Source organism: Cygnus atratus, chromosome 4, assembly GCF_013377495.2.
Source record: "Cygnus atratus isolate AKBS03 ecotype Queensland, Australia chromosome 4, CAtr_DNAZoo_HiC_assembly, whole genome shotgun sequence".
NCBI classification, from domain to species: domain Eukaryota; kingdom Metazoa; phylum Chordata; class Aves; order Anseriformes; family Anatidae; genus Cygnus; species Cygnus atratus.
Genome location: NC_066365.1, coordinates 41,254,686 through 41,272,614, shown reverse-complemented (window position 1 = coordinate 41,272,614; position 17,929 = coordinate 41,254,686). Strand labels below are relative to the sequence as shown.

Genomic DNA, 17,929 nt, shown 5'->3' with positions numbered 1-17,929 from the left:
GGCAGACTGGAATTAAAAAATGAGAACTTGCATAGCGCTAATGGTGGGCACGCTGCTATAGAAACCGGTATGTTTGCAGTTTTACCAATGGGGTTCGGAGCGGCTTGCTGCTTCAAGTCCTGTCTGCTGCGAGCCCTTAATGGCTCCTTCTATGACAGAGAGACCGTGACTTACATTCAAGTGCCATATGCTGTCTAGTAGGTTTGTGCTTTATCAGTGCCACCGCATTAGTATTTAGTACATGTTTCTTTGTAACAACATACTTTTTTCTGTGTAATCTCACTGACAGTAGTCTTTTCTCCTAGAGGAGCAATTTCAAAGTTACCATATTAACTAGTAGACCAGGAAATAGCCACACAGTCATGGTGTAAAGATGCTGGGTAGGCAACCAAACACCCACTTACACTGAAGAATGGAGTTAAATAAGTACAAATCAAAAGTTATGTTTGCCCAGACATGGACTCCTTGACTCTAACCCAGTGTGTTTACATTTAGGTGTGCCTTCCTCATTCTCCTCAATGGAAAACGTGGTGTTGTTCAATAGTCCATCTTTGGGTCCCGACGCCCCTAAGATAGAGGATTTAAAATGGCATTCTGCGTTCTTCAGGAAACAAATGGGCACATCTCTAACACACACTTTGAAAAAACCACACAAGAGAGACAGAGTAAGAAATAGCTCTGGGAATGACAGCAAGTCCATGCTGAGGCAGCCCAGCCAGAGGGAAGGTGGCGTGGCTCCAGGTAGCTTTTTAAATTTTGACAAGACCTTTGCAGAAACACGGATTGTATCAGCACAGCAGAAAAACGGCATAGTTATGCCAGACCACAGAAAAAGAAGAGACAATCATCCACAATGCGAGGTAATCAAGGCAGAACTAAAGGAAAAAACTTCCAAACACAACCACAAACCACTGAGACCCACAGAACTCTCTCAGAGGCAATCAGAAAACAAAAGGGCTGTGAACCACTCCAGTGGTAGGTCAGCACCTGGCACACGGAGAGATATAGTGCCTAAATGCAATGGGGGTCTTGTCAAAGTAAACTCTAATCAGACAGTAGTTAAAGTGCCTACGACGCCCACGAGCCCAGTGAAAAACTGGGGCGGATTCCGAATTCCAAAGAAGGGGGAGAGGCAGCAGCAGGGCGAGAGCCCAGAGGAGACATGCCGCCAGAACTCCAGCTACCCCTATCTGGGTATGGGCAGAGTTTCACCGAAGGACAGGGCAAAAAGCAAGCTAAAGCCTGACAGCGAGAATGATGGGTACGTCCCTGATGCGGAAATGAGCGACTCAGAAACTGAAGTGGCTGAAAAAAAATGCAGACAGCAGAGGCTCAGTCCAAACAGCTCTATCAGCAGGAGGACGGACATTATTAGGAGAAGCATCCTGGCATCCTGACGGGGCAGCGCGGCACCATGGTCAGTAGAGTCACTGCCTACAAGCCAACTTCACTTTATTTATTGGTGTGAGAGGGGAGAGTTCTTAGACGTGACTACGGACTGACAAATTGATAACCCATTATTCCCAAGCTGTATAAACATGTTTACATACTCTTAAAGCTGGATTTGTTTGCTCCCCAACTCATTCTGTGACAAGTTTCTATCTCCTTTATTTGCAACCTTTCCGGGCAAGCAGAGAAATGACATCACTACTAAACCAGGATTTGGTGATGAACACTAAAGTAACTCACAGAAACATTTAGGGGGCTAGGGTGGGTAGGGGGAAGTAGGCTGCATTCATCCCTTTTAGCAAAACAACACTGTTACAATTCTCTTACCTTCCCCTGCTTTCCAGAAAAGCACAAGCTCTTAATTTAACTAGTGTGTGTATTGAATCAAAGATGGTTATTTATGTAACCATATTGCACTGCTACACCCCCTTACAAATGGTCACTTGCCTTGGATTGGTGGTAGGTCTTTGTCCTCCATTTGCAGAATGTTTTTGTTGCACTCTGAGAATAGGTGGCAGCCAAAAACCCTCCGCAAGCTCCAGTCTAGGTACAGCTGGGTCTGCGAGATAACCAGACTTAACCGGGGTGTTACACTGGAGAAAAAGGAAGGGACAGGTCAGGGCTACAGCTGCCACACACTGCAACAGCTTCAAGGTACTCAGGCTGAGTGTGTGGCTTAGTTCTGAGAAGGGGGGCAGGCTTGTGGGTTCCTGGGCCCTCTGGCATAACCTGCAGCATTTAGTCAGTCACCTGCCTCCTGGAATACATTGACAATTTAAGAAAAAATATTCTAAGGCACTAGTCATTAGGATTTCCCAAAGCCCACCACGTATGCACTACTAATGGTATGTACTGGGAAAGCCAAGCTTATGACACTAAAGGGTTACTTTAAAATGGACATAAATATATATTTTTAAATAAAATGGAAAGGCAATAAATTGTGATTAGCTCTTTACAGTCAAATGAAGAAAAAAGTATTCTATTCTGGACTAGATTTGATGGAAGAGGGAACTCATGCATACTTTTTTTTAATAATTGCAAATGGCAATAACTAGTAAGCTATGAGCAATAATATTAATATTTCATTATTGTACTTTTTTGTACTGAGTGCACATGTAACTGGATTGTTAGAAGCCTGTCAATTTGGAATTCTGCATAGATTTAAGTCAGGTATGCATTGGTTAAAAGGAAGTTTAAGCAGGCAATGTGCTACAGAAATACAGGCGTAAAGAACAAAATCCCATTATTTTCCACTCCTAGCCTGCCATTGCCACGTTCACTTACATTTTAATGTTAGACCCTTCCGTCTTGAGCAGGGAAAATTTTAAAATACAGTAGAACTCTGCCATAAATGAGTCTTCCAGAGGATTCAATCAAAAAAGGCTTATTAACACCCCATCTTGCTATGCAAGTTACTGCTTACTTAAACATTTCGACAGAATGCGTCCCTATCATTTGTGTTTTAAAAGTTTTAAGTCTTGACCTTTTGATACTTTTTGGGGTGATGGTGAGAAAAGGATATTTTGTTTAACATGGCATACTTCTAAAATACCATTGCTGGACCCAAGAAGTTGGATTGACCTCACGACACACGTAGGTTAAAATTAAACAGGGCAGTGGTGAACATGAAACTATGTAGTTGCTCTTGGGATGTGATAAAATGAAAGCATTTACCTGATCAAAAAGCAACCGACAGACAAAAGGTAAGTGCAGGTAGTTCTACTCGACATACAGCAACATTTTCAAGGCAGGCATTGCTATTTTCTGTAAGAAGCTCACGACCATGTAAGGAATTGTTTGTCAAGCCATAGATGGAATAATCTAAATTTTGATTCTAAGTAAACAGTTAACCTCACACCGATTTGAAAGAGGTACCTTATTAATTTGCACTATTATGAATGCTAACATTGTGCAGAATTAATGCCTTACCTGTTCTGCTCCCTGATGTTTAGGTTAATAAGCTTTCTAACGTTTCAAGTTATGCTGAACCAAAACCAAAAAAACTCTTTTCCCCCCACCCCAATTACAAAAAGCTGTAAGATGACTGCAGTGTGACCAGCTCTGTAGGATAGTTTTGTCTCCCATGCTTAGCGCTCAACAAAGAGGTGTCGTAAGCAGCAGTGATAATACAAACCCATGCCCTCTGTTCTATTGGGATAGACCATTTTCTTAATTTCTGTTTCTGAGCATTACCTTTCCTTGTGCAGACTGACCAAGAAATCTTTGATTATGATTGGTGTATTATGTCAAACTGTAGGCTAGTTGAACTTTTTGTAAAGTTGCCTGGAATGCCATTTGTTAGGTTATGAACTCACACAAATCTAAATGAAGGGTTATACGTGTTGTGTACAAATCTTAATTTCAGAAAATTGAAAAATTTGTCATTACATTTGTAAAACCTTGTACAGAAGATTTTTCACTATGTGCCTAGCTTTGGTGTCCATTCAGCTGAAATTAATTAAAAAAAAGGTGCATGAAGAGAAACAGATAGAAATAAAAAGTATATGTAGAGATGACTATTTTATATTACATGGCCCAGTCCTGTATTTATTTTCCCCCTTTTTTGAAGTATTTATAAAGACCTAGTTGAAGACAGCTGTATTTTTTGTTAAAATATTCAGTAGAATTGTGCCTTTTTGTCTGTATGTGAATAAATGCTGTACATTTTTGCAATATGTTTGCAGCAGTGTTTTACAGTTCACAGTAATTGTTTGGGTTTTCACATAAACACTTAACTGCGATGATTTCAACAACTTTCATGGTTACAAGAGGCATTTAATTTGGATCACTGCAGCTATCAAAATGCATGCTAAGGTTGCAAGAGAAAAGATTTTGTTTAGGAATAGGATAGGGCTTCATTACTGACAGCTGTGCCTACCCAATCACAACAGCAAATTGCATGCTTACTTTTTTCTTGGTATCTTCAAAGACATGTTACTTACTTCCAAGAATTTAAATTCTTTGATATACGATGTCCTTCCGAAGTCCAAAATCTTCGTTCATGTTCCACTGGAAGGATAAGTGAGGTTTCTTAGCTGTTAACTCTGCAAGATAAGCAGGCTGAATGTACAGACACCCCACCAACTGCCTGTACTAAAGCAATGCAAGACGATGCTAGTTGCTATAGCACTTTTTACGTAATGGCAAGCATAGCATCACACTAGAGCATCTTTAAAACAGTCATGAACTAGCGTTAGGGCGGGAAAGGAAGGCAGGGGAAACCCAGACTCTTCAAAGACGTATGACAAGAAATACATAAATGTAAAACAGGCAAGACATGTTTGCAAAGACCACTCTTTGACTCCATTAAATAATCTGGTATCACAAGGAAAGACCAAAAACTTACCTAAATTGCAAGCCCCAAATCTCGACTTTCAGCAAGTGCCTTTTCTCTGAACAGCCGTTGTGGGCGATGTGCCAGAAGACCCCTTGAGGAAGCCAAACTGAATGAAGCGGAGGAGGTGGATGATGAGCTAAACTTAGACCACACTCCCCTTCCTATCTGGCCAATTTTTAGCTGCTCAGAGAACTAGGCAGACAGATCAAAGAGAGAATCTGATTCTTTCCAGTTTCATCTGCCATGACTGCTCTGATGCCCCTTAACTTTACTCTCACATGCTTATGTTGTTGTAATTCATACTCCAGCAAATAACCCTTACACAAGAGCTTCACCAAAAGCTAAAATGAGTACTACCCACCATTAAAAGCTAACAAAGTCCTGTGCCTCCAGAAACAAAGGAACAAAAATACTGTTGCTTAAAACCACACAATTATCTGCCAATTTCAGCCAGGTTTCACCTCACAGAGCATCCCTTAAGGAGCGACTGGGATTCATAGCTCACACAAAATCTTCCAGGTTGTCTGTCAGCATCTCAGATGCACATTACGCAAATGAAAGTTAAGGTGCCTGGTACTTACCTCCCTCTATATCGTATACATGGTTGATGAAAATCCCACTGCAACAGCTGTCTGGAGTTTCATGACAATATATCCATTTGCTTTAAAAATGTTTGAAGTCTTAGCAAAATTACAGATTACGGTGGATGCAGGCATATATCAGACTGCAAAAGCATGAGCAAAGAAGTGTGTGCAGCTATAGAAGTAGTAACTTCCTCTGAGGTAATCAGAATTTTTCCTTGAGGTTGCTTCCATCTTACAGACTCTAACAGACTAGCATGCTTTTCTGGAGATGCCACAAAGATATTTCCACATGGCGATCAACCCCCATCTGTCCTCTAAAACACAAACGCAATGAAGATCCACTACGATAGACACATGATCTTCGTTATCCCAAAACAATGCATTTCAGCAAGCACTAGGTAAGCAGGGTAAGCATTATCCATCAACTGAATTAGAAGCCATAAAACAGAATTACACTCTTCACATTTAAAAGGGACGACAAGAAATTAAATTACTTTAGTTCAAAATAACAGCACTTCAAAATTAGTTACACGTATCACGTTTATAATATACACTGAAAGAGAAAACAGTTCAGCTAGAATTTGAGGATAATATGTATGAAGCTTCTCATCTATCAAAGAAAAACTTGTACACAAGAGGATTGCCATGTACTGGCATCTGTAGAATTCAAACACACTATGTAATAGTGCGTAAAAGCTGGATGATCACCCTTGCGCAAATTCAAGTACAAGAGAACTGAGGTTCCCAGCCATATACAACCCAAGACAGCATGTCAACACAAAAGCAAGGAACGATTGCAAAGTTGTAATTAGGGGAGAGGGGAAAAAAAAAAAAGCACAACTGAATAAAGATTATGGTCCTTAAAAACTAGCTGTAAGAATAACCATAAATAAATAACTTTATTTATTAACTGTTTCCCAGGGACATCACAACAAACTGAAGTGAATTCTTAAAAATGGAAGGCAACGGAGGCATTTCCAGTTACAACACCTACCATAAAAACAGCAATTGTTTGACATTCATGATGTAATTGGTGTCTTACTACAACTCGTAAAAGATTTTCAAAATGTTCCCAAGTTACTGCACTATCAAAAACCAAAAAATAGGTATCAACAGTATGCGAAAAAAGCCGCTTAAGAATTTCAGTGTAATGACATCTATTCCCTGTAAACAATTCTGTAGTTGGACATAGCTGGTATTTTTTTTTTTTTAAGACCAAAACTGACCAATATGCCACAGCACTGTATCAGATTGTTTCATCTGCTACATTAAAGGACTTTAATTACATCATTTTGCAGTCTTCTTCCTATCTTTACTACTCATACAGACAGGATCTTCATCCACCCTTCCTTCTTACCTGAGTAAAACAGAAAATGTTTATACAAAGTTTTACAAGCCTTGCTATGCATTTGCTTTTAGTGCTCCAATACAAGATTTCACCAGCAATCTTCTTAACTCCAACATGGTGTGAATGAACAATACATCTTTTTAAATGTTTTCCAGTTCCTTTAGCGAAGCAGCTTTTTTCTTCTGTGAAGTTATGACGCTGAGCTGTAATTAAAAACAAACAGATAGCTTCCTATAAATTTTTTTTTAAGATCTAAGTTACAGTACAGATTCAATATGGAAAACGTCACGGAGAGGGAACAAGCTTAGTTAAGTTGGTATTTGGGGTAAACAGAAGAATTTACTATGCATTTTGTAGATGATTACTGCTTGTATCTTATTTCAGATCCCAACGAATTACAGATGATGAAAGATTAGGTAGTACACTTAAAGACATTTTTATAGAATACACACATTTTAAGCCTATGCAAACATTATCCTGCATTTTTAATGCTTTTTCACTGAATTACTATTATTTAATAATAAGCTAAGATTTATAGTCATTGAATAACCACTGATAATTTTAATATATTATTTCTTCATAATCATCTCTCCTATTAAAATACCACACAAGCTATAGTGCACAATAACGCACCACTGAGAAACAGTCACCTTTGGCTTAGAGGGCAAAAAGCTCCAGCCTACAATCCCCTATCCAGCAGTGAGCCAAAAATCTATCTGACGACCCTACTTGTGCCTTACTTTCGTCTCCTTAATACCTTTAAGGAGCCCCCTCCTGCCTTGCCTCCACCTACCTGTTCTTCAGAAAGGCCAAGTCAGCACTTTGTGGGAATGCTCTGTGACATACACCATGACCGTGCAACAGTGACTTGAAATAACATTGATATCAAAAGAAAGAAAAAGGTGGGAAACTGGAGTATTAGACTTTAACCTACATCAACAAATATTTCTGGTTTGTACTGTGTCTCTGGAAATAGCTTTGTGGCACTCTTTTTACATGGCACAAGCTTTGTTTCTTCAGAGAGAGGGGAACCAACATGGAACCACCCCTTTAAGCACAGTCCTAAATCAACCAACCACCACAGCCAGTCCTTAGTCTTCTGTGGTAAGTCCCTTACCTTTATAGTAACCCCTACAACATGTAGGGGTTAGTTACCTTCCAAGGTAGCCTTCTTCCCCTGTAGAAATTCAGTGTACTGACAAAATCTCAGCAGAATAAAGGTAATGCTACATTTAATTTCATTAGCAGTATTTTGCTTGCATATACAAATATACTATGAGGCTGTTCCCTTTGAGTGGAAAAATCAGTGCTGCTATTTCTCGTAGGTTTCTTTCTTGTGATGCTATCACATCCAGGTCCCAGTCCCGTTGAACATCCATCATGATATGCCCTTTGATTGGTATGACATACCAATTGTGCCCACTACTAAATATTTTTATGCTGTAGTACTTTACTGAGATGCCACCTGATCATCCAGGTTTACATGTCTAATTTTACTGCAAGGCTTAAAACGTGTGAAGAGAATGGTTTATTACCATACAGGAACTGTGGCTGTAATTGCTGCAGGCCCTACTGAAGACATACATATATACCACATGGACATCTAGCATCTTTCAAATACTTTCAAAATCTCTCATGGGAAAACTGAAACAACTACATGTCAGTTACCTCAACCTATAGCAGTGAAAGGAGAGATGATGATGCCATCCATACCAGATCCATCTCTCAAAGCACACAAATTGTGAGGAAAGTAATTATCACTACTTTGAAAGAGTTACAAATTTAACATCAGTCAGCATAAACTGTTTTACCAAACTGGTCAATGAATCACACAGCCAAGTCAATTCCATGATGCTTCACAAACACGAGCAGATTTTCTCTAGCTAACTTGCTTCTGCAACAAGCTGATTCCAGTCGTTGGAGCTTCACCGACACTTCAGTCACTACATGAAGTCCTGCCTGCCAGCAGTAACCTCTGACAAGCCTGAGGAGGGGCAAGGCAGTTCTGAAGACTATCAGCAAGATCTGAACAACAATACAGCTGATAAACATCTTGTCAAATATTTGTTACCTTTCAGGGACACTGGTGCAGAACTGTTAGTTACCAGTGTTTCCTGGAGCAGCAGGACCTCTTCCTATATGGGTAACTAAGTCCAGGAATGTATTCCCTTGAAAGGTGTATGACCGTGTTTTTTTAAGGCAGAGAGCATATCAGAACTATTCGAGCTGAACAGATCCATGTAACAAACAGGAAGTTAAAAAAAATAAAAATAAAAATAAAAATCGGTCTTCCAGAGCAAATTTTTACCAACTGGATATAGACCTTGTTGTGGCAGGGAGCATTTCCAGCCAGGAAACATAACTTATGTTATGACAGCTTGGCAGCGATGCCCGTTTATTCACTGTTGTTGGAAAAAAAAAAAAAAGCTATTTGTCTTAACTGGACAATTTAGATCAACCAAACGTTTCCTCTCTGCAACTCATGCAGGGTCACCCACATTAAAAAGCAAATAGTGTTTCCTAAGTCACTAAATAAAATTAGGAGGCAAAAGGATCATCTTTTAATAGGAGACCAACTTGAGCAACAGATTTGCTTGGCAAACAAGTGAACCCGATAGATAGCCCTCCATAGGATTTGCTTCAAGACATACAGCTCAAATAGCATGGGGAAAGAATGCTGAAGGGATGTCCATCAGCGAAAATAAATAATTATAGGTAGCGCAAGGTTGAAACAACTATAGCCTAAATTCTCTCAGAAGATAAGCAATACCTTTCCACCTTTCCCCCCAATATCCCTTATGTCCAAAAATACTGAAGAGTACCGGTCAAAGTTGGAATTGAGTTGTAAGGGAACTGGAAAAAGAAGGCTGCAAAAATTCAGCTCATTAAGTAATTACAATGATGCACAAAGAGGTCTTAGGAATACGAATAGCTCTAATAGACACAACTTGTCTGAAGCTTTCAGATCACTGAAACACGTACTAGGCATATTTACTATGGTAGTGAGCTACATACAACATCCCTGCCTTCCCCCCTTGCCATGGCCTGGAGAAAACCAAGTTATTTCTTATGCTGTCTGCATAATTTTCAGTACTTTTGACATCACAGGACTTAATTATATCTATTATACGTAACCTATGACAACTGCAGGGGTGTGTACTTTTCCAACAATCCTTGGGGTTATTGCTACTGGACTAATGAAAATGCAGATGAGCAGACAAGAAATTAACAACCTCTGAAGTTCACACAACATGCCAGGTTCTCAAGGTTGCAGTTTGATGAACACTAAACAGGTCCACACCATCAGTTCTGTCCTGCACTCACTGCACAAAATTTCCCCATGCTATTCATGCAGCCATGCAATGAATTACAGCAGGGAACTGGCCGAAAAAACACACCAAACAAAATACCCACAAAACAGCTGTGCTGCTTAACATTTTTATAAAGGCTGTTCTCTAGCCATCAACTCAAGACATGCTTTGTTTCAAAGTGATGCTCTGTTCTCAGACAGACTCGCCAGGAGATAGGTACTTCTTTGTTTCATGAAGCCATCACTTGCAACTGCTGCAGCAGGTTACCAAGCTAAAAAAACAAGCCTGCTTATGTAAACAAGAGCTGAAATTATTTAAGGATTTTTTTTTTAAAAATTGCTGCCATTTCTATGTAGCAGAATATGGAAACAATCATCTACCTTCATTCACACACTTTGAACCACAAGTGTAATTCGCATCAATTTTGTTTCCATAAACAAATCTACATCATCAGTTAAGCATCCTCTCAGAAAGCAGTATTTAATCAAACATGCATCAGTTTTGTGATGACACATTCAAAATACAAGATTGCTGTTCAAATTACATTAGTAATACTGAATATAGAAGATCACCTCTGCCTTGGGAATAACATGAAATGAGTAGTTTTGCAATATTCAATGAGATTTTTGTCTGCAGTTAGGTAACTGTTATAGTTTTGTACCTTTTGTGATGCAGTTGCTGCCCTCTGTTCTGCCTGGCTTAGTCGCCTTTGAAGCCTATTGATGTATTCTCGATATTCCGTCATTAATTTTTCATCCTGTGGAAACGAAGTACCGCGTTACAAATGTAAAGTTCTCTTTACTGGATCCATACCTATTGCAGTGAAAAGCTTAAAGCAAGAGGAACTTAAGTGGAGCTGTTTACCACCTATAATAACACTCAAGACACACTTTTGACACATTATAGACAGTTTCCAGCTCAAGTATGACATCCTATCACTTTTTCAATCACAGCGATCTTCAGAGGAAGTTTTATTCATTTCACCGTTTGAAGTAAGACACAAAGCTGGCATTTCAATCCAGGTAATTTAATTTGCACTACCTTACAATATAAATATTTTAGCTATATTCAAAGGGAAAAAGAATATACATATGATATTGATCTTGCTACAGCTGCCTTCTGTTCCCTTCATCAAATGGTATGTATAAAGCCTTTCTTTACCATTCTTTAACATTAGTTTCAAAAATCTATTCCCACCTTAGCCCCATTTTTCTCCTCTAAATAATACAGCACTACAAAAAACAACACACAAGGATTCATCCTAGACAGAACTGGATATTATCCCAGATTTATGAAGCAGACTGACAGGGTAGCTGTTTTCTAAAGTGACCGTTAATTATTGAACAATGCACATTCCAAAACAGCCATGGCCTTAATTTTTAATGAATAATGCTTTTATCTGTATGCATATGTACACATACAGTGTACATTCTACTATACATATAGTATGCTGAAAAATTGATCTCTCTGCATATGGTGCATTATCCATAACACAATGCACCCTCCTATTTAGAGATATGCAGGCATAGGCCTAAGTTTCTTCACAAACATTTCCTGAACTGTCTAAAATTACCAGATTACTAACCATGAGAGATGATCTCTCTACCTTTCCTAATAATTTGAGAGTAAAGTTAATTTGTCTTCCTGTCATTTGAACACGACAGTCAGCAGAAACAGTGGTGTTTTCAAGCTATGTCCACTCCTGTCAAAAATCCTTTTTTTTTTTTTTTTTTTTTTAAACCAGAAACATAACTCATCTAAATGGGTTTCTGTTAAAATCCTAGTGTATCTGCATTCTGTTGTAACTGAAAGGAGTGGTCGTATCGGTCAATATCTTACCTCAATTACCTTTTCATTTGCCATTTCCAGCTGAGAAATGAGCTCCTGGGTACGAAGTTTTTGTTGACTCAGCTCACTTCTATTAATCAGAAGAAAAGATGCTGATTACCACAAAGTAGTGCATCAGTTATCAGAACATGATCTCAAAGGCTGTTTCTTGCATTGTATGGGCTTGTGGCATATTTTTAATTACAGCGTTGCTCTTAACAGATTAATTTCAAAAGCACTACAGAGGAATGGCAGAGGAATGAAATGTGTTAGAATTAAAAGAACTTTGTCACAAGCATTCAACAATTTACAGGGCTTTTCTGCTGTTTATCTTATTTTACAGGCATATTATCAAATACACTATGAATTTGCCCAGCGCATTTAATTCTTAGATTAAAATTCTAATTAGTGTTTTATAATCAGACTTCAATATGGACATTTTTGAAGATACTTTGAAGTACAAAACTCAAATCTTTCTGTGCTTTGTGTGACAGACAACAATGCAACATTTCAGAAGGAATATGTCCCCTTCTTCAAAGTGGTCTTTTTACTATTACACCACATGAGTTTTAGTGATCCTAACTTTGTATAGTAGTGAAGATAAATTAATTAATATTAATTAATAATGCAATTAATATTATGCACCAAAACGAGGCATTTTCAGTACACGAGTCCTAATGAACAGCTGTTTTTTGAAAACTGTCTTGAAGTTCAGTTTTTATAAATCATTTTGTTAGCAATACAAAAATTGCACACAATTCACATCTTTTCATACGTACTTTTCAAAATAAACTATTCAAAAGCTACAGCTTACAATGTGTGAACTGCTTATAGTCAAGTTTAACTATACTAGTAAAAATGGCTGTGAAAATACAGAACTATCAAATTGTGACAAACCATCTCTAGTGCTATGTCATCTTAAGGAGAGGATCTAAAAATTAATTTTCAATATTAAGAATTCCTACTCGGTGAAAACAATCAGTCTCCCCTATTTGTTCTGTGGTGTGGAATTAGCATTCTTAGTAGCACAGACCATAAACGGAGTTTGTATGCTTAGGTACAGCTGTATATCAAGAAATTATTTTTATAATTACATCACACTGAACATGTTTTGAAAGGAAACAGTTTAACCTTGTAAGTATAAGGAAATGTGACAGCTGTCAGGATAGACAGTTGATTTGTTCTGATTGTTAACCCTCCCCCTAATACATATTATGAGATTTTAATATTAAAATTAAGTGGTAACTCCAACTGCTGAATAATCAAATCAGTCTCTATGGCATATTGTCTTTGTTAAGTGAGTAGGAAACAAAAGGTGAGCTTTTAATATTTTGGCAGACAGGAGATAAATTCACCAGCTGTAGCAAGTACATTCTGCGGAGCTCTCCTATGACAAATATAGCATGTGCCAGATGTTTTTTTGGTTGAGTTATACTATAATATGCTTCAGTTACTCTTACTAATTATGAATTTTGTATACTGCCAGTACCTGCAGCTGTCTCTCATCCTGTTAATTTTTTTCTTTAATGAACATCTTAAAATAAGCAGTTATGGCTGCCAAACATTACAGAAGTGCAGCCAGAATAATGTTTTAGAAATGAAGGAAACTTCTTCATCTCAAGATGCTGTGCAATTCACTCAGTGTACTGTACAGGATGTAGGGAGAAGGAGAAGGTGGCTCTGGCCAACACTTCATACACAGACCAAAAAAAAAAAAAAAAGATTATTCCTCAGAGGTAGATTCTTTTCAAATATAGAAAAGATAAATCTGAGAACTCCAATAAACACACATGGTTACAGATGAGTCAGAAATTCTTAACTCTGACACAGAAATGTTTCAGAAACAGAAACTGGAACAAAGACACACGAAATAGCTTCAATCAGGTACGAAGAAAGTTATGACTTAAGCTAAGCACATTATTTAAATTTAAAAACAATATGGCAAGAATTCCATTTTAAAAGTAGTGATGATTATAATTCTAGTGAATTAAAATGACAATCAGTATAGTTGCTCAAATATAATGGGTTAATTTTACAACAAATGTTTTTTTTTTTCCAAAAAGTTATACCTTACTACTAGACAATAGCGGCAGATAGCTAAGATTACAAATTTACTATTTTTTCATACTATGTATTAGTATTTAAATTTAACACTTTTCTTTGAAGAGAGTTAAGATTTTTGAATTAACTTAAATGATTTTTTTACATGGAAGCCATTTTTGAAGTACTTACTCTTATTATTTAAGCCAATGTTTATAAACTATCTTATGTGCTGTTCGTTCTCTTAGATTCAGTTTATTCTCTTCTAAGAAGAGTTTTCTCTTCTAAGTTTTCTCTTCTAAGAGTTTTCTCTTCTAAGAAGAGAACAGAATTGTATATACATTACCACCCCTACTCAGGCTTATTTGTACCTTAACTAAACAATCACCATGAGTCTAAGAGACCAAAGTAATATTCACTGCAAAGTTGACATAACCGTAAATTTCCTGTAAAGTTTTCAAGTTATGAGATCCATATTCTTCCCATCTGCAGTTTTCATGTTATACTGCACTGAAGGTCATTCTATGGATAATGCAATCATTTGACTGAATATGACACTTCACTTCTCTCTGTGAATCTTGTTCTGATCTCTGGTCCAGAACAGAATCATGTTCAACAAAAATGTGCTCCTGGTATTGACCACTGGTGAGGATTCTGCTTAGTGAGTACATGTAGCCACTGGTTACCGGCCAAATTTCAGTTTACCCCAATTCTTTTGTCCTCATTCTCAGGGTTAGAACTTAAAAAGAATGAAAAATACCAATAGGTGAATTAGAAGGGATTAACCAGCTATTACAGCTTGTCTTATGACCTCTTTGTTTCCTTGTTTAACCTCATTAGCATAAATACAGCCCACTCAAGGCCCAGCACTGGACTTTAAACAATGAATGAATAATTTGCCCTCCCACCCCCTTTAAAATTTGTGTAATGACTTTCATTTGCATTTTCTTTTAGTAACTGCTTACAAATTTGATTACCCTGTTTTTGCTTAAATTCTGTTGTCAGAACTTTCTCTCTCACACCTTCTCGATCTAGACTGCATTCTCTTCTTACTGAGGTTTGTTTACTTCCATTCATAAATTTCATAATACTATCTTGGTATTGGTGGTTTCATTTTCTATCTTTGCTGCCATTTATTCTTCTCAGATTAAATATGAATAACTATATAGCCTTATTCTCAATGCTGTAGGGTAATAAGAACAGTTCTAGCCAGTACCATTCCCCCCAAAATATGGCCATACTGACAGTGATCTTGGAGTTGTGATCTACAGCTGTAAAACTGTAAGCTCTACATCCTGTGATGAAAAACAAAAAAGCTGTCTCTATTTCTTACAAAATCCTATACACATGGACTCCAGCAGAATGGGGGACAGATTTAGAAGGGAACTGAAAAATCTCATGGGTTCAGGTAAAAGAGTTTAGCAACTGAAAGAAAAGAAAGCAAAAGCAATCACTCACCACCAACAGAGGAACGCCCAGCTACTTTGGAAAATCTTTCATCCAGTTTTATTTCTGAGAATGAGATTATTATGAATGGTTTATCACCTTGGCCAGTTTGGGCCAGCTTTCCCAACTACGTCCCCTCTCTACTTCTTGCCCACCTCCAGCATACTCACTGGGGTGGCAGCGTGAGAAACAGTGGCTTTCGCACTGCATAAGCATTGTTCGTCAATAGCTGAAGCATCACTGCATTATCAACATGGTTTTGGTCACAAATCTAAAATGCAGCCCCAGTACTCTGAAGGTAAGAGATTTTTATATGTATTTATATATACATAAATATATAAAGACAGACAAAATTATTATTATTATTTTTTTAACATACATATATAGAGGAAAAAACAAATTCACCAGCAAAAGCCTTTGGACAACTAATCTTTAAATATGAACACTGTACCACCTTCTTTTTAAAAACTTTTAACAGTAATCACTAAAATGACTATTTTATAATTGTACATAGCTGCCGTCCTTTTCATTATCTTACTGTAGTTTAAGTTCATTTCAGTAAATGTCATTAAAACTCATAGTACATCTAAAATTGATACAATCAAGACTCAGAACAGCTTCATTTCATAGGCTGCAAGACTAGATGCTTTGCAGGAATAAAAAGGGTAAAGACTAGTCACAAGTCATGCTGTCAAGAGTAGCATTTTTATTTGGAAGTATGACCTATGCTGCAAGAAGCACTGACCTTCCTAGTTACCTTCAAGGTTGCCTTTTGGCACAAGTATATCAAAGCAATCCTGGTTCCTTTCCCTTATTATGAGATGAAGGTAAGGTCTACTACCAATAAATCCTTCTAAAAGTGTACAACATCTTAAGATGCTTAGAAAGAAGAAAATTTCGTCTCATTTATGAAGAATATATTGTACTTTTCTGAATAAAATGGTGGAATGTAGTCTACAAGTATTCAATTCATTGCCTAGTGTTTCAGCACTGTTTTGAATTCCAAATTCAGTTTTACAGGCAATGATTATGCGTTTAACTTATGCCGAGACCCAAGTGCCCAAGAAAGCACTGAGTAATTTTAAGCGAAGCTTAAAAGTATTGACTTACTTACCAACATTTTTATCTACATTTTTTTCACTGAACTACTAGATTCTCATGCTATTTAAAAAATCATCACTTTGCTCTACTATTAGAGCTTGAAAAATTTACTTTTCAATTAAAAAATATTTAAAAGTCAACTAATGTTCTCTGATGTTGCTTTGTTTCTTAAAAACATTTATTTAATGTTTCCTTTACGTATATGCATTACACCTCGCAAACAAAACACAACAGACTGAAAGACAACAAATGAGCAGCATAGAATATGGAAAAGTAAGCAGCTGTTGCCAGGAAATTAGTAAAGAAGCCAAAATGTTTCAGACACTTTCACATGGAAAATGAAAGTAATGAGGAGAGACCAAAACCAGCAACAGATCATGAATTTAAGGCAAAGGAATGGGAAACACCTACACTAAATGAGACACTGACTCAATGCCTGTGAGGGCTTGAGAGCTGCACTAACAGCAAACTTCTGGTGAATGCAATGTTAAGTACTTTTATGTAATGTGCCCCCCCAGTTAACACGGGCATGACTTTCTAAGGAAGTTTATAACTTCATGAAAAACATGCACTTGTAAAGCACATTACTATGCTGTAAGAGTACTAATTCTTGTTAAAAACTGAAATTCTATGTCACCAACACAATCTCTGCATTTGCCCATACATTTACATGAATCCGATACATTAAACAGTAACTTAATTAAGTGCCAAGGTATGCCTCCTACTGCCCTCAAAATATATTAAATAAACATGACACGCTTAGGGAGTTCTCTGCTGAAACCCAAAAAGGCTATATTAGTATCTCTATCTAAGCTCATACCCTTCCTGTCCAATCAAGACAGATGAAGAAAATATTAAGTTTTCCTTAAAAGTTCACAGTTTAACTAACCCTCTCAAAAACACAAACTTAATAAGACATGCGTATAGGAAAGCTGAGTGAACATCATCCTTTCACTTGGAGTCTGATATAAAACCTCCTGGTATGACTCCCTGCATTAGCTTCAAGAGGACATCCAAAACAGAACCTGTAATTCAATAGGCTGTGTTTACCCAGTATCACTACTAGTTAGTGGTCTTGGTGATAAATCTATCAGTGCATTGGCTGCAAAACTGTTTTGCTCTTTAAGTAATTCAGCAATTTTATTTTAGTCCACTACAAGGTAAGATGTGATTTGCCATTCTGTACTTGCGCACAAAATGCTTACTCAAGAGTTATTGTGGTAAGATTAAAATAAATAATTATTCATTTAGAATATGAGCTATGATTTTGCATTGAATAACTCCTACTGTGCAGCTCAGGAGCTAGTTTTCATACCAACTTTATTCTATGCTGTATAATTAAGTATCTGGTAATGCACGTAACATACAAAAAATAAACTGGTTTTAAATTTCCTAAATAATATTTATTTATAGGTACTGTTGTAGCTACTTGTCAACATAATATCAGAACATCACTGCACAGATTTAGATGAAACTCCTTATTTAA

General features: G+C 37.3%; 2 protein-coding genes across 21 annotated transcripts in view; one reads left to right on the top strand and one right to left on the bottom strand.

Annotated features, from left to right (window-relative positions):
• Positions 1-4,120, top strand: part of JADE1 (jade family PHD finger 1) — a 90,245-nt gene extending 86,125 nt beyond the window's left edge. For all 14 annotated transcript variants that reach the window (XM_050710222.1, XM_050710225.1, XM_050710228.1 and 11 more), the window contains one exon: positions 496-4,120. In XM_050710222.1, coding sequence (XP_050566179.1) covers positions 496-1,397 — 902 coding nt within the window. In that variant the 3' untranslated portion in view covers positions 1,398-4,120. The remainder of the gene's footprint in view (positions 1-495) is intronic.
• Positions 4,121-6,771: 2,651 nt separating this feature from the next.
• Positions 6,772-17,929, bottom strand: part of SCLT1 (sodium channel and clathrin linker 1) — a 41,227-nt gene continuing 30,069 nt past the window's right edge. For 6 of the 7 annotated variants that reach the window (XM_035548153.2, XM_035548170.2, XM_035548134.2 and 3 more), the window contains 3 exons: positions 11,869-11,947; positions 10,691-10,786; positions 6,772-6,921 (listed from right to left, as the gene is read on the bottom strand). In XM_035548153.2, coding sequence (XP_035404046.1) covers positions 6,859-6,921; positions 10,691-10,786; positions 11,869-11,947 — 238 coding nt within the window. In that variant the 3' untranslated portion in view covers positions 6,772-6,858. The remainder of the gene's footprint in view (positions 6,922-10,690; positions 10,787-11,868; positions 11,948-17,929) is intronic. The other variant, XM_035548143.2, reaches the window with a different exon arrangement.